At 30.8% G+C, this 27169-nt stretch overlaps 1 protein-coding gene across 3 annotated transcripts in view; it reads left to right on the forward strand.

Moving 5' to 3' along the window:
• Positions 1 to 21357, forward strand: part of LOC124543235 (inhibitory POU protein) — a 48430-nt gene extending 27073 nt beyond the window's left edge. The window contains exons 4-6 of one of the 3 annotated variants that reach the window (XM_047121375.1): positions 8754 to 8824; positions 15052 to 15234; positions 20371 to 21357. In XM_047121375.1, coding sequence (XP_046977331.1) covers positions 8754 to 8824; positions 15052 to 15234; positions 20371 to 21078 — 962 coding nt within the window. In that variant the 3' untranslated portion in view covers positions 21079 to 21357. The remainder of the gene's footprint in view (positions 1 to 8753; positions 8825 to 15051; positions 15235 to 20370) is intronic. The other 2 variants (XM_047121376.1, XM_047121377.1) reach the window with 2 other exon arrangements.
• Positions 21358 to 27169: the final 5812 nt, after the last annotated feature.

Raw genomic sequence — 27169 nt, forward strand, 5'->3', positions numbered from 1 at the left:
TGGATAATTTTAGTTTCAATTTGCCGCTTGGGTTTCCTGAACTATGATAGTTTAGTTTAGCGAGCTACTTGTATTGACTCTCGAATTAATTTGCGTTCTCGTTTGATTTAGACGAAGTACAGCTATTTGATACATACTTGACTTCTGACCTCCGGGGGATTATTTCTTTGCGAGGAGAAAAATGAATAAAGAGAAAATGAATTAGTATTATCGATTGTATGAGCATATAAGTAGATACTATATATGTTTATGTGTGATACCCGTGTGTTCCTTAAGGTTTTTCTTTTAAATAATGGAATTAATGTAGAGTTTAGTTCACCTCACTGTTCGTAGTGCGCGAGTTACACATGATGAAACAGGGTTTGAACCTGCTATATTTAATAAAGCTAAGTGTTCTAGAATGGAAGCATCCCAAGCTCGAATATTTAACAGTGATTTAAATAATGTTAATTACAAATGCAACATTAATAATAAAAATACTAATTAATTCGTTTCGTCAATTCTATTGTTAAATAAAAACAAATGAACACTAGCTCGAGGCATTATCTTGTGGTATCTAACAGCACCACTATTCGCCTGTTAACTCTATCTTTAAATCATCTTTGTCGTACCAAGTTATATATATAGCATCGACATACGAATTACATATACTTACTCAGCTTAAAATCGATATTATAGTAACTTGAACGTTGAAATCAACATTTCAATTCATTTACTCGTTGACATCATTATTTGTATCTGAGTGTAATATTACTTAGTGTGTAATTTCTTCTTCGTTTGGATGGACTGCAAATTTATTTAAAAAAAAATTAAGTTAGTAAGTATCATTACGTATAGTAAACGGATTCAATTGTTCTACCATTGACATTTTTATTTATTCCTATTATTAGCCAGATAAAAGAAATTACAGATGTTATATTGTCTGTAATTAATTAACACAAAACTATCACCCTTTTAACAATAAAAACTCTTTAAATAATCACTAAACGCGTTGATTTCAAGGTGCCTTAATATTACATTATGTTATAACTCATGATATTGATTTTATTTTTTATTAATTACTTATAATAGTATCGTAGGTGACAACTGAAAAACTGCTTAATATATTGGAATCAAGATTATAAATATACGTCTCTAAAATATATTTTACTAAATATATCGACATTATTTCAATGAATTCGAAATTCGAATCATCATTAGATACAGCTGATTACATCTTTACTGTCAAAAAACAAAACTATACCCACGTTCGATTAGATTACTGCAAAATGTATGAAATGTATGTATGTATCAAAATGCTATTATTTTATTCTTCTATACAGTGTGGGGTCAATCATAATGTTGATAATTTATAATTATGTACATAACTACAGTAACGATTCTAAAATGTGATTTTTCTTAAGTCTTGAAAAATGTTTTGTAATGATTCTATATGTTGCATTTAATTACTTTTGATAGTAGTATAATAGAGATATAGTTCAAACTAATCAGAACTAATTCGATTTGCTTTATTCCCGAAAGTAACATTATATAAAAACAAATGCTATTTTTAATGCGTTATTAATTCCGAGAGTCTAATGAGCTATGTCGAATGGAATAATTACTAATTTAATTTATTAAAACTCTATACCAATGGATGTTTTTCTTGCACGTAGGTTTCAAAGTAATTTTGGATCCCGCAAAGAGATTTTTTATTGAAAACTGTAATCAAGAAGTTTTTATATGCGTCATGGCATATAAAAACTTCTTTGTTACAAATAGTAACACCGTATTTTATGTACCTAACACGAAGTTGGGAGTGACAGTTCATTCTAATCCAGATTCTCAGGATCTGCTGTTCTATAAACTCCTATTCGCAACTAGTAGGTATGTAAATCATTCATAGATGTCGATTTTGAATTTATTTATGTGGTTCAAAAGCGTAGCAAACATTTTAAGATATTGAAATAAAAATAGACTTTAAGTGTTAGTAAAGATCTAGTCGTTCGCGGAAGCGCGTTAAATGTTTAAATATTATTGGCAGGCATTCGTATGAGTGACTCTCGTACTTGCAGGATGTTTAGTGTGCGTAGTCAAGGATAAATACTCTAAAATACTCTAAGTCTATTTTATTAAAACAATAATTAAATCTGGTACATTTTCTTCAAAATAAGTAAAATATTAAATTCAAATTTAAATTATCTAAAAGATCTCTACATACATACATATATGTATGTATACATATATTGTATGACTAAAATAATTTCACTAAATAAACACACAATCGAACTCTATCGACTCAAACCATCGAACATCTTTTTTTATAATATTATAATATAACAGGTAATAAGTTCGTGGACTGGCAAATGAGCCACTTGATGTGAAGTAGTCACCACGGGCGACATTGGCGCCAACCATAGAAACTAGGATTTTATATCCCTTGTACCTGTATTTACAACAATATAAAGTAATTCTACTTGACGGTAGAATACTTGATTGGTATCATCACCACCAAGCTACTCAGATGTGTTCCCACAAAGTTGTCGTGATGTACATATTTGTCAAAGTATTATAATAACGTCAAAATAAAAAGTTGAATATTGTTTTACATTTTTGACGGTCTGTTTACGGATATTTTGAAATACTAGTTTGCCTTTTGATTTTCCCGTGTATAGGAAGGATTATTTCAAACGAGCTTTAACCCCGAGTTTATTCGTTTGGGCTTTGTATATTTGTATATTATGTATTGCAATACAGTGTTTTTAGTGTACCTGGAAACGTTTATCCCATCGACGATATAATTGTATATTCATTTAATTTTTGCTGTTTCTGTTTAAATTAATCAAACATTATTCTGTTTGATAATAGTGTAATATATTTTAAGTAGAGTAGATACTCATTTGTGCGGATTTATATGTTAAAATATCATATGTTTTTTACTGTAAATATATATTTTTTATTTTTATTCAAGGCAGATCAGTTAATAATTTATACATATTGAAGTAAAAGAACAATGTTTTATATCCCTTTATTTAAGCTAAATAATATTTATTTTTTGATGACTCAAATATACATTGTCTTTTGTTTTCTTAAAATTAAAAAAAGTAACAGTGATAATAATTATATAAATTAAATATCCAGTATCACTAGAAATTATTTAAACATTTTGACAATACTAAATACATCCAGACCTGGGCAGAAAAAATAATGACCTATATATTCATTCATACAAACACGAACTATCAAAAGAACACACAAATATGAGTAACGTAAAAAAATATTACTTTGCACACATTGTCTTAGACAAATTAAGCGATGTTTTATTCTAACCTTTATAGACTTTATTAGTAGACCTATTTAGTTAAAGAATAATTCATTATATATAATAGTATTTAAAGAAAAATAGTATGTTACTCAGAAGCCTGATAGAGAGGCAGCTTAAGACATTACGCACTACAACATATAAATTACGTTCATTTATTAGACACTAAATATATAATAACATACCGATTTAATAAACAAAGAACTAAATATATTAAAAGTAACTAATGAATCCATGTTTATGTGGACCATATAAATATATAGGTTTACTTCCTTAGCCTCCAGTAATTTCGTTCGTTAAGTGAATAAGGAAGTGGCTCCATCTGCAGTGTTAAAATCTTGCCTTCCTAAGTAACAAGCCCATTGGCAATAACAATTAACGCTTAACGGTTATTGTTACAGCCAACCGCTAATGCAACGTGTTATTTGCTGCTGGTATTTGGCCTCCCTTTTAAGTTCACTTACCCTTATCGTGAAAGAAGGTTTTAGGTACCTACTTTAGCTATATTTATTCCTTGATAATATTTAATGTTTTGTTATAATTATAAAAGTTTTAAAAGTGTATTATTATGAAATACGTTTATATGTTGTCATGGTTTTTCGTTAACTAGGTATATTTTTCAGATGAAATTATCCAATTGGCTTCTCTATACTTAAACGTTTATAACGCTTTACGTTTGTGTCAAGAGCTACGTTATACGAAGAAAAATATATAGATAGATTATTATATACTGGTGTGAACCCGTGAATATAATTATAATATAAATGACTTAGTAGGTAAGAATTGCAAGCGTAAAAAACAAACTCGCTTTCCAATTTATAATAATAGTAACAATGTAATTTAAGAATTAATACATTCAAGATCGTAATTTGACTTGATTAACAATATATCCATATTGTTAATAAAATATTCATATTTAAATCTAGACTGGGAAACAAATCACACTGTAAAGTAAAGTAGATCGAATATGATGGTACTTTGCATAAAATTCCTTATAGAACGTAGTTTAGCACTAAGAGATGATTATATCTCGTAATTTGTTAAATGTGAAAGAAAGTTTGGTATGGAAGTGCGTAATTTTTGTAAGTTACAAATGTGGAATTCGGTATTTAGACCAGTGTGTTATGATAAAAAGAACTATAAGAACATCAGCCAAGGGTGAAATTGGGAATCAGGTACGCGTATTGTGCTGTGGTCGAGGTAAAATAAGTGTATGTGTAACACAGTTTTACACACACTAAAAATTGATATTTTCATTAAAAAAACTTTAGGTTTATATTTTTATAATGACAATTTAGTTAGTCTAGTTTTATTTTAACCAGAAAACAATGACACAAATTTCGTAATTTCTGAATAAAGCAATAATTCTTATGAACTATCAATCAATGATATACTGAATAGATTTTGTTTGAAAACATATTTATTTTATATTTAAAATACGTAACAATATATAATCACTACTACGAGTTTACCCTTTCACAGGGATGTTGACTATTGGACGAAAAACAAATCGTTTCTTTATACAAACACAAAATAAGAAATACAACATTTTCATCACACATATACATATGTTACATCAGACGAATACAAGAATTTTCATATCACGAGGAACGTTGAATAAATTATTTCATTCGTTTATGTCTCCGAAAATATAGAAATAAAATTGAAAATAATATAACATTACCTTTAGTTATTTCAAAAGTAATTATCCTGCTTTAAATAAAGGCTTCTTTGTACGAATGCATAACTGATTAGTTTCACCACCTTTACTCAGAACATTCACACTCGGAGAGACTTTGTACATTAGCTCGGACAAATTGCAACATTGAACTAACGAACACGAGACTTTATTATTTATTTCAAAATTCTAACCGCTATCTTGTAATTATTTTCATTGAAGATTCTCATTGTGCGACTACTGCTTTCATATTACTGTAGCTAAACGTGTCATTAGCGAAGTCGTACCTTACTTGACTCTGTAATTAGTTTAATATGATTTGACCTATCGTAACATTACATAATATTGATAATATATAACAATCAGTATGCAATTTTATAGGATTATCGATTATCATCGCCTTACAATAATAATCGTTAAGGGAATACCCGGCAGAAAGACAAAGAGAGTGAATATCGATTTTGTTATTCTCTACCCAATTATATCTGGTTAAATAAGTAGTGGGTAGTACCCGTATAACTTTATACTATGTACATAAAGTCCATTTCCGATGGGAATCCGCTGATGCGATTTGAGATCGAATCGGATATTGGCCTCGGATTTATTTCGGTTTATTGTAATTTAGTAAAGTTCATTATCATTATTAGAGATTATCCTATCGATAGTTCCGACATTTGAGTACTCATTAATGTAATCTAACTTCATGGATTTTTATTTTGTTTCTCTGTTTGAGAAATAGATATCTTAATTGTCTTTATTTTTGCGTATAATTTTAAAATAACATTAAAATATGCCATAACCTCCCTTATATCTTAGGGCATAAAAAACGATTTCAAAGTGCCGATAGAGTGCACCATAATTATCAATTCACAAATAGAGCTCGCATCGGAGTCTTTTACAAGCCCCTCCAATCCCTCTAAGCCCCAATGACGCCCCCAAACAACTCCTCTCCGAACATTAAATACAATATCTTTAAATTGCTTCTAAGTACCGCCACCCTCATTGGGTATTTTTACCGTCATTACCATAATCTCCGATTAGATGTCTCGTTCGTTCCTTTAACAATTTATATTTTCTTCTCATTCCAACAAAGCCTTAAAATTCTACGTTAAATTTAAGGCCCATTCTCTTATGATTTAGGTAAGATTGTTCGCAGTTCTGAGGCACTTCAGACACGATTATACTGGTGTAATTGCGGGAATGGGCGGGAGTGCTTTCGACATGTAATTTTTACAGCTGAAACTTTTTACTTCATGTGAAACAGTTCAGCTGCTTCGTTTCCTGAACTGCGTGCATGTGAATTAAATTGTCAGAGCTAGTAACGAATAATTACATTGTAAAGCCGTCGAAATGCCCCGTGAGGGACTGTTTTATAAGTAAAAGTACTGAAGCGTTTTACCAGTTGTCGTGTTCTGTGGACAATAAATTATGGTTATTACACTAAGGGGTTTTTTCCAAATATAAGTCAAAACTCAAAGAATAGCACATTGAAAGTTATTATACTGGTCTTTATTGAACCGAAAAATTAGGATAATGCCTTCAGAAATATCGAATATTTAAATAAACAATTTTCTTTTTACTTGCCATCTCAGACGTCATTACGTTGTAAGAAAAAAACAAAACTTAAATATACCGAGACCAAAACGTAAAGGGAGTATTTAATTAATGTGGTATTGTAAGAAGTTTATATATTATACGGCATACTTACTACAATGTAACTTTCAACAGAAGAATAAATTTGTCTGTTCGGCTGCTTTCTAGATAGATATATACGCTTTCAAAGTTAAAACATAAATTGAATTAACTTTAACAAAATCATTACGTAATAAATGAGTGTAATCAATTAATATAATAAAATACATAGATAAGTTACAGCAACCGGTTTTATGTTATACTCGCAAATATCAAACGTAAATGTGATTCTTAGTTATCATACAGTATTAATCTTTATCATAATAAGTAATTAATACATTTTAAATCTTAAACTTTTCTTTACGCGTCGGTAAGATTTTTAATACAACTGAAATATATTTGTATTTTTACAGAGGCACTAAAAGCTAACGCCTCAGATTATAGTGATAATATATGTTCTTATTTGAAAATTGTATCAATTGTTAAAGCCTTAACAGCTTTTAACTCGATAAACTTTTATTGTTGATAATGTTTTTACTTACATTACTTACTTATATAATATTGAAATAGTAATTAATATTCCGTATTGTTATAATATATAAATAATATATAGTTTTATTTAGTAATTTTGTAAAAACATTTAAAATATTAACGTTTGAATTGATACCTCTAAACTGTTAATATTTAACACATAATTAATAGAGAATACCATGTATATACTTGTAGTATATAATTACAATATTTTTAAGAATTAAGTATACTAATATGTATATAAAATTCACCTATGTCGACCCTGCATAACAATAAGTCGTTAGATATATGCTTAATACGGTTTCAAGCACTCAAATTTATCCCAAACAAACGTTCAGTATTAAAAGTTTTCGGGGAGGAAGGAGGAGGGTCGACCCTCCCTTATTTAGTCACGCCATTTAACAAGCGCGGCAAAGGGCTAAGAATTAATTATTTATGCGACTAGGCACGGAATCGCGCGGAAGATGTCACAGTTATCTCTGGACTCTCTCATATTTTCGACGTTTTTCGGGTCAAATTTTAATATTGATTTACTTGCTTCTGACAAGAACATTCTACGTAAAATACAAACAATTTAGTCGATTATGATGAAAAGTAAAACTGTAATTATCTCAGATTTATATATCTTATCCGATAATATCCACTTAACAGTAAATTGATTGAGAACAAAAAAAAAGTATTTTATAAAACCAAAGGAAGGATCTGCACTCTTAATTTTTTTTTTTCAATCTTCGCATATACTATTTTTATTATCACAAGGCTCTTATTGAATTGAAACATAAAAGAATAATAAAAAAAAAATCAAAGTAAAACTCCCACGAATAAGGTGGTAATCACATAGAATAGTCTCTTTAATTAAGGCAAAAAAAATATTTCAGAATGCGAAAAAAGATTGAAACGTACTGAAATAGCATGCAATTGCAGCGAGTATAATTTCGATAAGTTACTTGAAAGGAAAATTATAGCGCTTGTCGAAGATAAACTGGAATGAAGAGAACTTAAATATTCTATTGAAATCGTAGTTGCTACTGCCTCAACAATTGCCGATCACAGGCCGTGTAAATGTCTTCTATTTGAAACTGCTATTACAAAGTCTTAGCCCGTATTGTCCTCTTACTGAGTAATATTATATTAAAAATATTTCATAACAATCATTTGAATTATTTTATATAATTAATTTAAAATACATTTCTTATATATCCCTTTTAGGACGCTATTAATAAAAACATTCGAAAATATAATTTATGTATAATATAACTCAGGTTATCTATGATTATATAAAAGTAAAACGCTTATATTGCCAAACAGACAAAAATACCGATTTTTTTTGTACAATATTTTTCTTTTTCGGCAAAAACATTTGTATAATAAAATTTCAGTTGAGCTTTTTGTGGAAATAGTCAAATAATCATTCGAATTATCTCTATCAGCAACAAAAATAAGTTTTGAAAATTAATTATTACTTATTATATGTTATATGATTATTTATGTTGTAATAATATTATGTACTACTTTAATGAAATGTTTATATTGTATGTCGTAACGCGCAAAGCGTTTGGAAGAAAAACTTAAATATGCATGCATAGACATAAAATCTTTAAGCAAACTAAGGTTTCTATTTGCAGAGTCGAATATTGGAGGACGCGTCGTTGATGTGCAACTCGTGGTCACCGAGGCACAACGTAAGTGTAAACGCATGAAAGATTGATACAGATAATATGTAGGTATTTAAATTGATTGCCATGCGACCGTGCCCGCGACTATCTTTGGCCAAAGATCCTCTTTTGTATATTTTATAGTCTGCGATGCGATTTTATTTGCATTTATATTTTTTGATATACTTCTTTTTTTGTTATAGATTTTGTTTTTTTTTTTATATCGTGCATGATGCTTTTACTGAATAGTGACCAAAAGACTATTTAATATTGTTTTTGTTGTATAAAAAAAGAGAATTAATTCTCTTTTTTATATGTGTAATATAACACCATTATTGTTCGAGTATAAATAAGAAAGAAATCAAAATATATCGATGATATCCTCCTTTTTATACATTCGTAAGTTATCGGGCTAATATATTATTCCTTTTGACTGGATTCAGAATATAACATAACAAATTGTAGACTAAATCGTAAGGTTACCATATAACGTTCGTACATAATCTAACATCATTCACATATCTTCCTTTTCATTAAGTAGCCAATTGTTATAGAGAATATATTATAGAAACGTAGGTAATTTTACACTGTCTGTGTAAAACATCACTAGAATTATTTATTTTTAAATAACCAGCTATTGACCTGTTCCATATATAATGGTATAATGTTGCTCTTTATCACAGCGCGGTGTCATAGATTATCATTTAGTTCCGTATAATCTATCAGGAATCAAAGTATACATTAATTCCAAAGTTATGATTATTAAATCAGATCTATTTATGAACCAGTATTCTCGATTATTTCATTCTCTGCAACATCCATTAGCTGGATATCATCTTGAGATAATAAGCGCAGAATATCTATTAAATTCATAGTTAAGAAATTAATAATAATTGACAATGAAACTTAAATTTTTATCTAGAATAATAACTTAAGTCTTTACACCTACATACACCCTTTAGATACCTTTTTGCCAATTGCTGATTGGTCAGAGTTCAAGCTTCTGAAAAGTCAATAGTTTGATAGGTCTCGTAATTTTCATAATCAAAAGGCGTGCAACTCATTTCAAACTAGATAAGGGAAATTATTTATCTTGTTACTGTTAGCAATTAAGTCAATGAAATAATACTGTTATGTAATGTATAGCAGTACTTGCCAAAGAATGGTTGAAAAACAAACATATTATAATGTCTTAATGGCTTTAAGACGAACCTAATTTAAAAGTAGATATTGAAGAAGTTTTTAAATATTATTTAACATTACTAATCAATTTATAGCCAGTTTATGTTATTAAAAACCAAAACAATATAATTTTTATAAATAACTTATTTTATAAAATCGAACACAAAAAAGTAAAGATTGTAATTAAGACGTAAGGAGTTATAGATGTACTGGATGTTTTTACTAAAAAGACAAATAACAATTAGGTTTATTAGGACATAAATCATTATCAGAATTATATAAATCGATGCTTTTAATTAGATAATATTGTTAACCATTCGGTTCTGAAATGATAATCAAAGTTAGTTGTACTAATTTAGTTAGATATTGGACTCCCATTGCCTAACGCGTCATAGACTACCATCGACTAATGACCACTCAGATTCAACTCGATTCAGTTTAACTTGACTTTGAATAGCCTTTCAGAAACAGGAGGTCGGTGTTTCAGATAAAAATTCAAGTAAATGAGTATAGAAAATTCCTAATTATTTAATTATTAAATCTGTGGTTTAATTTAGTTTTAAGTTACAAAAAATGATTATCAATCCTAGAATTTAATAGATCAACAGTTCTTTTTTTAATATAACTCAAATTTAATTATATTCAACTATCATGATACTCGGATATATTTCTTAGATCTGTTTTATATAATACGATAATAATTTAAAATCGAAATACAGTACTTAAAGAAGCTCTTCGAAGCATTTGAATCATAACTCATAAGATGAAATTAAATGTACCTGGAGTTCGAAACGTCAGCTCTCTTAATCCTCGGTGTGACACATGAAGCTGGTGAGTCGTTCATGGCAAAGATTTGCAAATACGTTTTAAGGGGTGCTGTAATCATTCTACAGGGTCATGATCATATTTGAATATCAATCTGTTTATATGTAATTAGTTGCCCCCGCGACTTCGCTCGCTTTTTACGGTGATGGTTGTCACGCATATTAGCCTATGTCCTTTTTTGGAGTCCAAGCTTGCTTCATACCAAATTTCATCAAATTCGGTTCAGCGGTTTGGTCGTAAAAAAGCGATAGACAGACAGAGTTACTTTCACATTTATTATATTAATGTAGATTAGATGAAATATTAAAATAAATAACACAGGATAGGTAATATGTTATGTACCTAGTTAAAAAAATAACTTTGGATAAAAAGGTTTGGAGGTTATTTCACCAAAGTGCTCGTGCAAAATACACATGTGGATGATTTTTAACGAACAAGTCCTGATTTTGAAACGATGCATTCTTCTGACCTCGAAATAAGTTGGAAAAACAAATTAAACATGATAATACAATAGTGCTTGACTGGAATTTAATCCATAATCAATGGTTAATATTACGTGACAAAAAAAGAATGAACGTGACGTAATGTGTAGTTATGGCATCGACATTAACAGAGAATGAGGTGTAGCGTGAGCTTAATGTCTTACGTATGCAAGCCTAGATAGAAAGATACATTTTTAACAAGCATTTTAATTAATATAAAACAACCTTTCCAAAAATCATTTCGTAATTTGAAACTGAAAACGAAGGTTCCTTGTGTATTGTATGTGACGTAAACATTTGATATCTCACCTTAGTAATACACTATATAAACTTTATACTGACTATGGTCTACCTAGCTTCCTGTTAGCTACTGTATTCCCTTTCTACGAAATTACTCCAACAGATTGCGCGAATGCGAGAGGTAAGATGATGCATATAAAAAGATAACACTTATTTTCTCAGTTATTCGTAAGGGGCAACATTCCACAATCATACAAAAGGGCGAAATTAATCCTCCTGGCTACTTTTTTGGCCATCAATTGCAAGAGTCATGCACAGGAAATATATAAGTGCACAAACAACTCTATCTCCTACAAGATAGAGATAAGCCGCAGTAGTAATGTCTTCAAGGACTTTTCATGTTAGGGAGTGTAACACTATAACTTACTAAGTGTTGTTACTAAGATTTCTTGATAGAAAACTTTAATACACTAAGCCGGGGATTTGAGCCCAGATTTTTTTGTAGCAAAGGTTTTTCCAACCTGGCAATCTAGTCACCAAATGGTAAATGGTAACCACTACCCAGAGACACGTGCGCCATGAGAAATGTCCTAACATTTATTTCATACCATGTTTTAGTTACACTGGCTCACTCTACCTTCAAATTGGCAAAAAAATATAGATGTTAGTATTGCTGCTAACTGGCTGGTACTGCACCAGAGATTGGCACAAACGAAGCCTAAACACAAAGTATAAATTATGTCGAATATTATGGTTTAGATATATTTACCTCTATTATATATCCACTTAATATTTTAATACTATTTACAGCCAATCATAATCATTGTCAGATAAGGTATCAGGCCGCGATCGTTCGTGCTTATAAATATAATTTTGAACCTGTCTGTAGACTTCAATGCCGGTTTGACATTTCCATTCACGTCCCCGTGTAAAAAGTGATCGCCGTAAAAAGTTAATTAATACTCAACTTGCCAATATCGTGATATGTCAGTAGGCGGTACGTATTCGGAACTGATTACAGACTCAATGAAAATATAATCGTATTTACTATTATTAATAAAGAATTGGCTCTTAATTGAAAGCTGTATTCTGTTTTCAATGTTTTTACTTTATACATTTTCAGTTGATATCCGAGTCTGATCCATTTTTTATCTGGCGTTTCCATTTTCATTACTGTGTTAAAGGTTACGTATTAATTTCTCATAAGCCGCTTAGTATTGGCGTGCTAGCACTATTAATAGAGTTTTATAACATCGACGACTGATATATAATTATGGAAATAAAATAAACCGATTCAAGTACATTTGACGTTGAACGTAATACTGTATTGAAATAAAGATTATAAATAATCAGCTGAACTAAAAATATTCTAACGCCGTATAAGCACGTAAATAATAAAATATTTTAATTCAATTACAAAGTACGCTCGATATGAATATGCAAACGTGCATCCCATAGTAATAGCAAAGGCCCTCTCCCGCTTTTAGTTCTCTATGACACTTGATACTGCCATTACGCGGCACAGATGTATCTGGGGATCAGAAGATGTCGCCAGTTAACCCTAAAATGAGAACGTTGATGAGTAATAATAGTAATGGATTATTTCAGTGCTTAAGGGATTGGGGCATACCTTTGTTTCTAGTTTATGTGTACGCTATACAGCCTGAGTGGAGCATTCCGCAGTCACTTTGTTACGTTATGTGAGCTCGTTTAATGATTGCTCACAATTGTATATATTATTGTTATTATATTATTTACGTACTGATACCCGATCTATTCCAATATTTTAGATGATTTTGATGTTACTGTACTGTTTTTTTGTGTATATTTTATTTTATGTTCACATAGATTTTTTACTTCAACTTCGTATAAGATAAAGAATATTTTTATACATTAACAACTGTTGAACATAATCATATATTTTTGATTAGTTATAATATAGATAAGAATAAGAACCTCCGTACCAAATAAGACATTAATAAACTATAAGTCGTTTGTTTTAAATTAAAATACATGAGCCATTTATTCAAAGTTCAGACGGTACCGACTTCACTCCGAAGGCACTTTAGAGCAAATTATTACATATTTCACATAGAAGCGGGGTCAATTTGTTTAGCAATTACAATTAGACGGGGGCTGAATGTAGAATCACTTCTGTAACTCGATGCTAATGATTCGTATAGGGTGCAGGGACAACGCTTTGTTCCCACGGTCGATTGTCATGTTTTTTGTTATAGGATTAGGACGAGTGATAGATTTTAACTCGTATTGAAGTGGAATTATCGAATGAATAAAAAGTATTTTCAAAAGTATTTCCACTTTATAAAATGTAAAAAGAAAAAGACATAATTAAATATAACATTTTTATAAGTACTCCATCCATCGTTTATTGTATTCATAGAAAAGATAAAGGACAGCTTTCTAAAAGTTACATACATATATATCACTAGCTGTGGCCGTGAGCCGTTTAGCGCGCGTTTAAATTAAGCTGAAATAAAAAAATATATAGAAAAAAATGCATAAGGTACTCCTTATTATATCAGCTATCTGCCAGTGAAAGTCCCGTCAAAATCGGCCCCGCCGTTTCACATCTTAGCCGAAACAAACAGATAAAAATTGTAAAAAATGTTATTTTGCTTTATATATCGTGTGTACATTACATTTGCATTTAGTAAAAAGACGGTCATTTTAATGTTACAAAGACTCTCTAATTCTATTACATGTATAGATTACTTGAAATTATAGACAGAACGATTACATAACGAAGCAAATTAATACAATCGATATTCTGAGCACGTTTGCATGAGACAACCTATGTTATACACGAATTTCATTTCGTCTTCAAAAAACAACTCAAACGAAATCAACAATTCAGTTGCAAGTTCCGTCTTTAAAAGGGGACGCTGAAATAAAACCAGCAAACGTGTGTACCACCGGTAAATCGAAAGGAGAAACTATCACTTTAAAAGTAGTCCCTGGTTCTATAAACTGCCTATTTAAAAGTCGGTTCGCGCACGAGGCATCTGTCGGGAAACCGAGGAGAAGGCGTGGAGCCGGGTAACGAGTTACCAAGGAACTCGAGGTCAGAGTCACTCATAAATAATTTAAAGTAATCCGGGAAAAACCCCTGTCCGCGGGCCGCCGGTTGAGCCGCCATGACTATTTGATGTGGCCAACGTATTACGTCTCGCGAATTAGTGTTGCCCTTTTGAACTAGCTACTTTAGAGTTGCTTAATAATTTTGTTTAATCTCGATTCTTATCCCTGAAATAATTTATTTAACTATGTAAATCTAACGTTTTAACTATAATTAGCATGGCATGGATAGAATTATGCATGTTTAGTTCTTTTAATACAATAGAAAATATGTATTTAAGATACAGGCCATTTTAAGTTCTTCATTCAAATACAAAATTTAATCACAAAAGGTAATGTTTTTAAGTCAACTAAAAGATACATTACATTTAAAATAACGTTATCGAATTGCATTTTTATTCATCTATTAATATGACATTTAATCATCAGGGCGATATATTCGGCGGCCTCAATGATGGTCTGCTGAGTAGAGCGGAGGCCTTGGCAGCCGTGGACATCGGCAAACATCAGTCGGGGCCTCAGCCCGGGCCTCCGCTACCGCAGCTCAAGCACGACATGGTCTACCACCACGGTGTTGGCGGCCCTCCTCCGCACAACGCCCGGCCTCATCAGGTAGAATCGTTGTCTTCGCCACCTACTTATTCCTAAATAATATTTCAGAGACCCTAACGTATTTATTAAATACAAAAGAAGGTTTGGTAGAAAAAAGATTTCATTAAAAATAATTTTAGAATAACACAAACAATTATTATTTAAAAGCACACTTACACACAGATTTTATGAGCCTCCAATTTATGTCTATAATTTTAGCCCGTCATACAAATTATGTATATTCACTGTAGGGTTCGGCAAATGAATGTGAAATACAGCATCAAATATTATTTCTTCTTTTAATATGATATATTTGAAATTCATACACCGGTATTGACGAGGGGAGAAGGTCTATTCCAATCATTTGAATCGAATTCCTAGACGATAAAACTAAATCGCACTCGTAAAATTGTTGCGAAATTGGTACACTCCACGCCTCTTTTGGCATAAATAATAATAATAAAAGTAAATGCATTTCTGTATGCCCCGTACACCTTGGAAAATCTTTCAGTCTTCATATGTCAGTAGCTGGGCGAGGGTTAACTCCTCTGGGAGTACATTGGCGTGGGGTAGCGGGCTGTAATGTGTAAGAAATATACCCGCTCCGCTATAAAAATGAGGTAATTTTATGCACTGTTCGATGTTGTGTTGTCGATTGTGTACCCTTATATTTTTTATCTTCTCATATGTTGGGGAGATAGTAATTGTTACTGAAGATTGCTACCAGAAACATTTGCGTTCCATCGAACATAATTGTGTTTTTAAGACGCCGATATCGACGCATAAGGTCACGATACTTTTTTGGTCATATTTATGCGAAACTCTATATTCTTAATGTAATTCCTAATTTTAGATTTATTTATTGTTAGGTAGATTATACCTATTGATATCATTCCAGTTTTGTTAATCTCTATTTATGATATGAGTTGATTATCTCATACAATTAAGTTAATTTAAATCGACATTTAAAATACGATAATAGCTATACAAATAAAAAAAGCATTCGCCGTAAATCAACCAACATACACACTATATATACATACGAGTATTTCATAACCAATCAGCGTGATTTATTTTCAAGTAACCAGCTATTTATGACTGCGATGTACCGAAAGAAGTAAAAAAGACCTCCCAATTTTCCATTTTAAACCCAACAAACAAGAAAATGGTCACAGGTTAGTCCGTGTTAAATATTTACATACTTACATTATTTATATAAAATAGGAGCAGCTCTATCGAGCCACTGTTGCCAGCAAACAAACGGTAGGTTAAACTTAAACACAAACTGTAAACTACTTGAAGGGGAAAACAAAAAAAACATGTTTACTCATGGGAATACAGGACATATGAACGTTTTCACTGTTACTAGCAATTGTCACCGTCGCCGCTGGGGACGCGACGCGTAGTTGAAACTAATGTTCAAAACTTGATCAAAATTCGTCACGGCAACTTACGCGTGCTATATATAAAAATAAATAAGAACTTTATTAAACTCCACTACAAAAATAATAAGCATTATCATTGATAGGGATATATTAGGTACTAACTATTTTTTATTTCAATTTATTGTACTAACAATATATTATTATGTATATTTTTACGTTTGCATCAGCGTTACTTAAATTAACAATAAAATCAAAAGTATTCGAAGGGGCTTAAGTTAGACACAATTATTACTATAACATACAAATAAACAATAGCAGACTGACTATAGCACATACGCGTTAGGTTTATAGTAAGGTTCGATTTTAGATAAATATTTAGTAACGCATTATGAGAGCCATATATGTACATAGTGATCTTGACTTGAGTTTTATAAATGTTATATTATATATAAATAACAGTCAAAGTATACTTGGACTTATGTTATTACTATTTTTTTAAATACGTACGAAATTAAAATATAGATACTACCTAGATAATAAAACCATATTTAGGTAATCCTTTTAGCTTGCTTTACGTTCAGTAGGTTTTCCTTCGCAAGCGATAACATTGTCATTTACGAATTCAACTTTGAATGAAGATTACAGATATTTAAGTTAATAAAATGAATCACAACATCGAACAAAATAGTAGTGATTATTATGACATTAAAATTATTTATTAGCGATTTATATTTGTTTTTTTTTTTTATAATTTCCTTCGGACCAATATGTAAGACAAGTAAAACTTCATCATATCTTAGGGCTAGAAGACCGGCAGAAGCTCTGGGCAATACATGAGTAATAACTCCAATGGGAAACCACTCCGCATGACAGCGTCACTGAACATATTTATTCATAGCTTTAGATCTGATTGAAAATAAAAGTGAGAAAACATTTATTTACACGTTCGGTAAGCACGTTAAAACTAAAATCAGTAATCTTACACACGTCTACCTGGCTAGCAACGCTTTACTTCTCACAATGGAACGTTGACAATAATTTTAAAGTGATACGCTACTTTTTATTTAATGTATGTTTAATTTAAATGTCATTATTATCATTATAGTCAATATCGTATATCATTTTTTGACATTTCACGATCGTGTTCCCTGATCAGTAGGGCTATTCTGTAATAAGAATCTCACCGAAGAACACGAGTGTAAAATGTCAAAATGTAATATGTAACAGTGACTGTAACAACTATAAATGTATACAATACACGTATCAAAATGGCGTATCACTTTAAGTCATTTTACAAGTGACATACGATGTGAATTCTTACAGAATCGCGCTGCTGTTGTGTGGTTAGAGCTATAGAGCTTCGAGTTTGTTTGATCACAACAACAATGCAATAATTTTAATTTAGTTTTGACGTTCTCGTAAACGATTTAATTTGCTTAATTATATGTAATTAGTGCCCAAACAAACTTTATCTTTGCTTCATCGAACTTACATTCTGATCGAACAATACGGCCGACTGAAGAGCATTAAATCAATGGCAATATAACAATAAAGAAGCTACCGACCCGAACTAGGTTTTCAAGGCCTCGATATCCGCAGCCTTATAAGCTAGCCACTAGATCAACTAGGCATTTTTTTCGAATTTCATTAAATTCATAAATTAAATTATATTTGTGGTATAAAAAATATAGTAAAGTTGGTCTACTTATAATGTTAACGCTCGAGTGCCTATCGCTTAATTTTTAAAAGCAATATTGTTATTTTTGTTTTGATTATACATTTTTATAGTAAAAAGATATATTAAGTAAAGAGCCTCGAAAAACGATAAATAAATACTTTTTGATAGACACAAATAATGAACAAAACATTACGTCCGCCGTTTTCATAGTCCCCACATCGCACCCCATCGCATCCCCACGTATATTCGACCACTTGTTCAAATAATAACAGTGCGATAGAAATCACTATTAACAGAGTATAATTTATTTAATATCCACTTGGAACTGCATTGTGAAAATTTTAAGTGACGTAGCGCTACAACATTTATATAAATCGTAATTGGTCGAGTAAATAATTGTTGACAAATTATTAAAAAGACGATTTCAGATTCTACGTCACTAATGTGTTGAAGTTTTTTTGCTCTATTTGCATGACAATTTGCAAACTAAATAAAGGCAGAAGTGCACATTAAATGCCATCACGGCAAATTATGTAAATTAACTTAAACGCGTATTGACATTTTCCTATTGCTTTGATTGCGGAGGCTATCTTGTAATACCCCCTATTTGAATATCTAACGATGACATTTATCGATATTGATTTCCTATAATGCATTGCTTGAAGTTAATAACAGTTTATTTTTCCTTTCTTCTACAAGCGCAATATCTTGGGTAGCACTGAATTGATTTTATTAATGCACAACTTGTACAAAAATAGACGGACTGGAAATTGAAAACGTGCTTATTTTTTAATACTTTATCCTTTAAAATCAAATCCGTTTATCAAGATTTGAGTTCAAACAATCAATTAAATTAAAAGTACAATAAGTATTAAATGTAACCCAGTGGATATGACCTGAAATAAATATATTATTTATTTTATATTTCGGTATAAAATTAACTAATTAGTTGATTTTAAAATCTCTTTTGTATTTGAAAATGTCTTTTGTATTGATTGTTATTTAGAAATTAAGAAATTAAATATAAAAAGTGTTAAAGGGAGAAAGTACACTGCGGAAAACTAGATAACTCTGATAATTTGATAACAAGCTTTATATACAAAAGTTACTTATTACTTGTATAAGAAATTTTTGAATAAAAAAAAATATTTAAGTTTGTTTTAGGTTTTATTTGTAGTTATGTATACAGACAAACATAGAAATACATACATTAAATGTACATATAAAACTACAGATGACAATTAAAAAAATATATATTGTAAGCCCTGTAACATGTAACATTACGTGCTACACGCGTACTTATACCGGATAATTGTGATCTACCGGTCCCCGGGGAGCTCGTGCCGAGACCCAATGCACCTACTGCGCCACCCCTTAGAAGCGCCATGGAAAAATTGCTAGCGAAAGACTTACGGCCTGTTCTTACACTGAGATAAATTGCCTCATGAAGATTGCTAGTTGTTGCAGTTTTTATATAAAGATTTAAGTCGCGTTTTTATCTTCGTTTTTTATACAATAAATATATTTCTCGAACATAAATAATACTTATTTGTAATTTATTCATTAGAAAACCAAAAAATATTACATTCGTATATAGTAATACTCTTTATTTATAAATAGATTAAAAATAAAAAAATATCATAATAGTAACAGATAAAATAAAAAACTTTATGTTATTTAATAGGTCGAAATATAAAAGAGTCACATATGCGCGTTCGACTTCTAAGCATTGCAAACATTCATTTTCGCTACAAAGCCGGTCAACGACATAAGCATATTGGTAAAACACTTGCAACCAATCAACGTCACAACAGATTCACCCTCCTATGAAAAAACAAGTGTTTGCACTCATAAAGAATGAGTGCAAATCTGCACAAAGATGATTGTTTATGTTTCCATATCGTCCCCGAGTGCGGCCATTGTTGCCGCCCCCCTCTCTGTTTACAATAAAACGTATGATTTAACATGAATACAGAAGTTAATTCGGCGAATGACAATAAAGATCACGCCACCCCATATCTATAGTAATCCTTTTAATACGAGAAATTTTGACAGTATGATAAAAACGAATTACAAAAGCCGTTTTTTCCGCAGATGGGCCACCACGGCATGGAAGGTTTGGATATGCTTGACCCGCTCACGTCGTCATCCATGACCACCCTGGCACCGATGGGAGAAGCGGCGCCACCTCACCACCAATTGCATGGCTATGGAGCTATGAACCACGTTATGAACCATCACCACCATGCTGGAGGCTTATCTCATGCACCACCAGCTCACCTAGGTCATCCATCAGCCGCTCTTCATCCTGATACAGATACAGACCCTCGAGAACTCGAAGCCTTTGCAGAAAGATTTAAGCAACGAAGAATAAAACTTGGTGTTACTCAAGCGGACGTCGGGAAGGCGCTGGCCAATTTGAAGCTACCGGGAGTCGGAGCTCTGTCTCAAAGTACAATCTGCAGATTCGAGAGCTTGACGCTGAGTCATAACAATATGATTGCTTTAAAACCTATACTACAGGCTTGGTTGGAAGAAGCAGAAGCTCAGGCAAAGAATAAAAGACGAGATCCAGATGCGCCGAGTGTATTACCAGCCGGCGAAAAGAAGCGGAAGAGAACATCCATAGCTGCACCAGAAAAGAGGAGCCTCGAAGCTTACTTTGCAGTTCAGCCACGACCCTCCGGTGAAAAGATTGCAGCGATTGCGGAAAAATTAGACTTAAAAAAGAATGTCGTTCGAGTATGGTTTTGTAATCAGAGGCAAAAACAAAAGCGTATGAAATTTGCGGCGCAACACTGACCGGCGGGAGGCGGCGCGGCTCTGCTGTACCCAGGAACTGGGTACGGCTACTGAGTCGCCGGCCGCACGGACATGGCCATGGCCTAGCCTAAAGGGCCACATCAGTGACATCGGCGCTTCACCGCCAACAATACTTTCTCGTGAGCAATAATAAGATCTCATTTAAAACGCATCTACATTTTTGCATTTAAGTTTTATTTAAAAATCGAACGCAACGTAGTCACTAGTGTAGATATCGTGTAACGTGTCTTATTTTCTTTCCGTGTGAATTAACCTTCATGTGTATATTTTTCGAGACACAGGGTATATAATTGATTATATACATATCATTAAAATTAATACAAGTCGCTTTTTCATACATTGTTAATTTGTAACGCGCCGAGTTTTGATGTTTTTGAACGTCGAATTGTACATGAAAATCAGGATTTTTAAGAAAATGTGCCTTGCAAAATAATCAATATTCTGTGTTTAATGTTAGTAACTTCATCGCTGTGTTGCGGATTCGAAGTGGACACATTGGATGAGATGTCCTGTCGAAGTACCATACATCGAAAACATACGATAAAAATTTTACAATTGTACAATAGACTGTTACTAGATTAGGCGAAGAGCGTACGAAACAAACAATGATTTGTTATGTACTTATAATTTATTCATTATTTTAAATAAAATTATTTCCTTGCTCCTAATCTAAATACAGTCTATTTAAAAAAATGTATTATTATTTGAACTTGTTCTGTTCCTGTATTATTAAAATTTGTACAAAGTAATTTTAAGAGTGCCCTTTTTACAAGTGAAGTGTAGATAGCTATTTATGTTCTAGAATTACTTATGTGAGAAAAGTGTTTGCTTTACTTTAGTTATACATATATTTTTTGTTATAATTTCACACTTTTCAATCACTATCACAAACATGGCACAATTCTTATACTAAGCGGTTATTAGCGACATTTAGCCAAAATAGATTTAAATTTCATTGTAAATAAGTCACATTTCGATTTATATTTAGTCATTAGTAAACCATAGTTACTAAATTGAATGGAATTAGTACAACGCTAATGAATTCTAATTTTAATAATGACTATTAATAATATCAATAGTAATTAAAAACCCTTTTGATTTTATGAAAAAATTGTTACCAAAGATTTATTTTACTCGAAACATTTTCTACAAACATCTCATGTGAAAACGTATATTTTCTCGATTATTTAAATCCGCACCGACATACTTAGGAATCGTAGTAACGCAAATACAACCACAAAGCTTAAGATAAAATGAAAAAATGCGAATTATAAATAATATTTTTAAATAAAAAAAAATTGTAAATATAGTACATTATTAAGGTAAAAAGAACGTGCAATCTAGTAATTACAATTAATTGATTATAACTTTAAATTTGCTCATAGGAATTTATTTAGTTTTACACTTAACTAACGGTAGGTTTTGAGAGCTTTAGTCTGGCTGAATCTAGTCATGAGTTTTTTTACAGTGTTTTTGTATTTATTTTTAAAGATTTAAAAATCATGTCTTTATTATACGAAATGTAAGTTACAGTAATAGTTTTATTGATTTCGATTTGATTTGATATTGATTTCGATTTGATTTTATTGATTTTCGTTCGTTGGTGATAAACCAACGAACGAAAACAATTCCGAACGATTATTATTTTGAATAAAAGTACAGTTATAATAATACATAATGTTATCGTAAAGGTTCGGAGCGAGACTTACATAATACCTGCGACTAATTTCCTTTAGACCAACTGATATTTCAGACTATAGTGTGGTTAGTTTAAGAATAAAACATCTTTTTGTATAAGACGTGGCTGTCCGTGGAACATTCTTTTCTGCATTAGCGTTAACATATCAAAACATACCTTGAATAAACAAATAAGGTTCCCAGAAAAGTTTAGTTATCTTTTTAAATAATTAAATTATGACATTACATTTACTATTTATATAATTTCTAAGCATCAATGCTTTGTTTAGATACCACATTTGATTATGTCTTAAATGCAAGGTTGACATAATATCAAAATGTACACAGGTTTCAAGCTTTAGAAAATACTATATAAATAACCTTTAAGATACTTCGTGATCGTAGTTGCTATATGAAATTTTATTATTTTGATAATAACAATAATGAGCTAAATATTTCTGGGTGCCTCCCATGTGTATAGTATAATATGTGTAAGCATGAATCTTATCAATGTGGCAATAGAACCTGTCTTTTTATATAAGTAAGACATCAATGAAAGTCATTATAGACTCGCGGCGACATCGATATTATGGGGGCCAATAAATTATATATAAAATACACTTTCAGACAGATTCAAGGTAAATTGGCTAGATACGTAAAAATATAATAGTTATATCTACATTCAAAAGTTATCCTAAATAGATATATGACACGAAATTTCGCCAGTCGCATCAGTTGTAACTAATGTTGTTTTGTTACAAAATAATCTCTCTGACATTCCGAACATCGAATTATTACACAATTGTGACCAATGAAACTAATAAACTATTAGATTTCAACTAAATCAGCGCTAAGTTTAAGTAGTCATTAGTGGATTCTCTTGCAATTTATTAATTCTTAATTACATTATTATTAATAATAATATTATTAAAAGAGCAAAATCTTACTTGGAAGACGAATAAACAATAAATTAAAAAATAGAAATATTAGTAATACCTTGTTGTTTTATTACTCCCTTTTTCTTTACGACTTACAAAGGACCCATTCGGTGTGAGAATTGTTTACATTGCATTTCGTACCGTAAAAAAACACATAACCATATCGTGATTAAATTCAAAAAAAGAACAAATGAAAAATAGAACGTGTCTTATTTTTTTTTAATCCCCTACTAACCTTATTTTATTTGTCACCTATTTATAAAAACAACACCAAATAGTCCTAGAAAAAAATAGTATCATTTATACTTAGTGACCAATATTTTAACACGCAAGTAAAATAAAATCAAGATAACATTATCACTCGATTTCACGTAAATACCATACTCTGTTCATACATAATACCAAATGTCAAAATAGCACCTTTTCACGAAGGTAATTAAATTGTTTCAACGTCAAACAAGTCGTGACCTTAACTGTATATTTATACATATATAGACGTTCCATCATTAGATAAGTGATATTTAAAAAAAAATATATATTTCTTAATGTGCAGGAGCAATTAAAAATAGCTGTTTGTCAAGCCTGGCACCTGTGCTCAACGTTAATTAGCGTGACCTCTGCTAAACACCTGAGTGCACAAAACGACGCAAATTTTCGTCAGCTATATAACATGTACGAGAGAAAATAGCTTTGTTGTATTTAAATACAGAAATATTTTGCTGAAAATTCAGCTGAAGTTTTTAACAATTTTAAGTTCAAAGTTTGAAATGTTCTTTTTTTTTTAAAATACAACACAAAGGTATTATATCTGTTGACAGAATATAAAATCTGTGTACAAACAACGATATAAATGGCTACAGCAATTGTTACGTGAAGATAATGAAAGTATAATGACTCTTTGTTTATAAATCTTTAATAATATAGTTTCGTATATAGTAGTTAGTAAAAAGTAGTAGAATTGTCTTTGTATAAATCTTATTGTCTTTAGTTGGTAAAATAGTAAATAATATTAGAAAGCACACCAGCAATCTACGTTTGAGTAGAGTCTATCTCTGTAGTAATAATCAATAGTGTAAATAGTATTATATTAAAAGTATATAAAACCTCATTAGTGATAATAAAATGAAAAATTAAAAAAAAGGTCACAAGAATACCATGAGTTAAGCTCAAAATGACAATATTCCTCTTATACAAACTGACTATTAGGTTACGTCTTCACATATCAAGATCACTCTTTTGAAAATTATTAATTAATCATCAGCTTTTATTTAACATCGCACTTAATAAAGTTTGTGTCAAATCTTACGGAGCTTCTGTACCGGTTCCAAGATATTATCAATTATCCTTCTTACTTTATTTGCTTAAAATGGCCGACAACTAAGCTTGTTATTAAAAAGGCTTTAATATGTATACTTATTTTAAACTCGATTAAAGTTAGTTAAAATAAAAATTGAAATTATATATAAATTATATATATTTAATTATATATAAATATTTAGATATTTTTTTAAAACATGTCATTTAAAACATTTTTTTTTTACATATTTCGTATTCATACCAAATTGTTTATTGATGTAACTACTCGTACCATTACATAAACAAATCTAGGAAATCGATTTATAATTACTGTGGCATATATTTGAAAGTTTGAGACGTACCTACATACAATTCAGACTATAATAAAGTAATTTGCTATCGATCTGGTACAATGGAGTCGTGGACTGGATCGTATAAAAGTCTTGAATGATTACTATTCCACCGATTTTCGTGCGAATTATTTGGTGTTTATATGTATCTTGTAAAACAAAAAAAATAGTTACTGACAAAAAATCAAATAGTGTAGAGTATTCAACTTTCCTTATATTTTCATGAAATTCAAAACATCAATTAATATATACCTAACCAACCCTGACTCTATCTTAAATAAATTAAATATTTAACTTTTATATTACAACGATGTATTTTTTATTTATTATAAAATATATTTTATTTATTCGTATCTCAACGACTTTTGTCATATACAGATACATCTGTTGAATTTTAGCCCGTGTCCGAACTCTATGAGGTAATGAACTTATATTTATCTGTAAGGGCTATAACTAGAAAGATGGTTGTATAATTTAATTCGCTTCTGTCCGACAATAAAATGTATCGTCGACGTCGGTCGCCCCGACGGCCGGCCCCTACTACACGTGCGACCTGCGACGTACTTTCGAGATCTACAATAATATAATCACACAGAAACATTGAGATTCTGAGTTTGGAAGGTAAATTTAAGCGCACACAATTAAAAGAATTTATGATATAATATAATGTTGCGTTATTCAATATTTTTAGTATCAAACCCCTACTATTTTTGTATTGTAATGTAGAACTAAAAATCATTACTTCCATGGAAATATAATGTAATGTTTGAGATTTAAAATTAAATAGTCTAAAATAGGAACGATAATTCATAACACAGTGTGACTTCATATTAAATTATAATGTTAAGACACTTAAATGTAATGTTAAAAATAATTAATTCGATATAGTGAAACATAGTAAAGCCTTTGTCGAGGTCAGCTATCCCCAGAGATGCATGACGTATGGCGCCGGGCGGCACTAACTCACACACGGCAGTGTGCGCCTACCTTTATACACCTCGCTGCAGTATAGTTACCATCTTTACTTCAAATTGGATTCTGAAGATCTTATAATGCAAAATAGGAATAACATCTCAATAACATTAGTCCAAAAATAAAATAGACTAAAATTTTGCTTACACTTACACTGTAATTTTAATGTATTTTAATGAAAATTCTGAATCATCTTTAGATTTTCAGAGTATCTAATTTGATATTTTTAGTCAGTGTTTAACCTACGCAGATCTACCTTGCCTTTCAAAATAGGCGAACATATCAAGTAACATAAGGCTCAAAATCCTACGTATACCATTCAACCACTTATTTTATTATATTAAGAATGTTTTCATTACAAAATATTAAAATGGATTTAGAATCGTTGAAGCTGTTAGTGAATAAGCATAACACAAACAATAAAGAGACGAATTATTGAAGCAGCTGGAAAAATATTTCAAAATTTCAAATGTTTCAATAAATGATTGAAATAATCTTTTGAACAACACCTTATTTTAGTTATTAATACCTCAAATTTAGTACTAAATATTAACGAGTAAAACGTTCAAACTCCCGAAGTAACACTTCTTCATATTCCAAATTTGAGTTCAATCGGTTGGTACAAACTGTTAAAAAAATGGTTACGAAATTTGACCCCATACAAGCTATCCAAACAAGCACCACTTTTCACCACAAAGTGAAACACATCCTCAGGAAATCTGCAAGTATCGGAAGAAAATCTGCCTCATGTTCCAATTCGAAATGCGTTGGAATAAGCTACAAACTGACGCGACGCTTCATAAGATGAAACAGACTGCTGCAGACTAGCAGAATTTT

This window comes from Vanessa cardui, chromosome Z (genome assembly GCF_905220365.1).
Source record: "Vanessa cardui chromosome Z, ilVanCard2.1, whole genome shotgun sequence".
Taxonomy (NCBI): domain Eukaryota; kingdom Metazoa; phylum Arthropoda; class Insecta; order Lepidoptera; family Nymphalidae; genus Vanessa; species Vanessa cardui.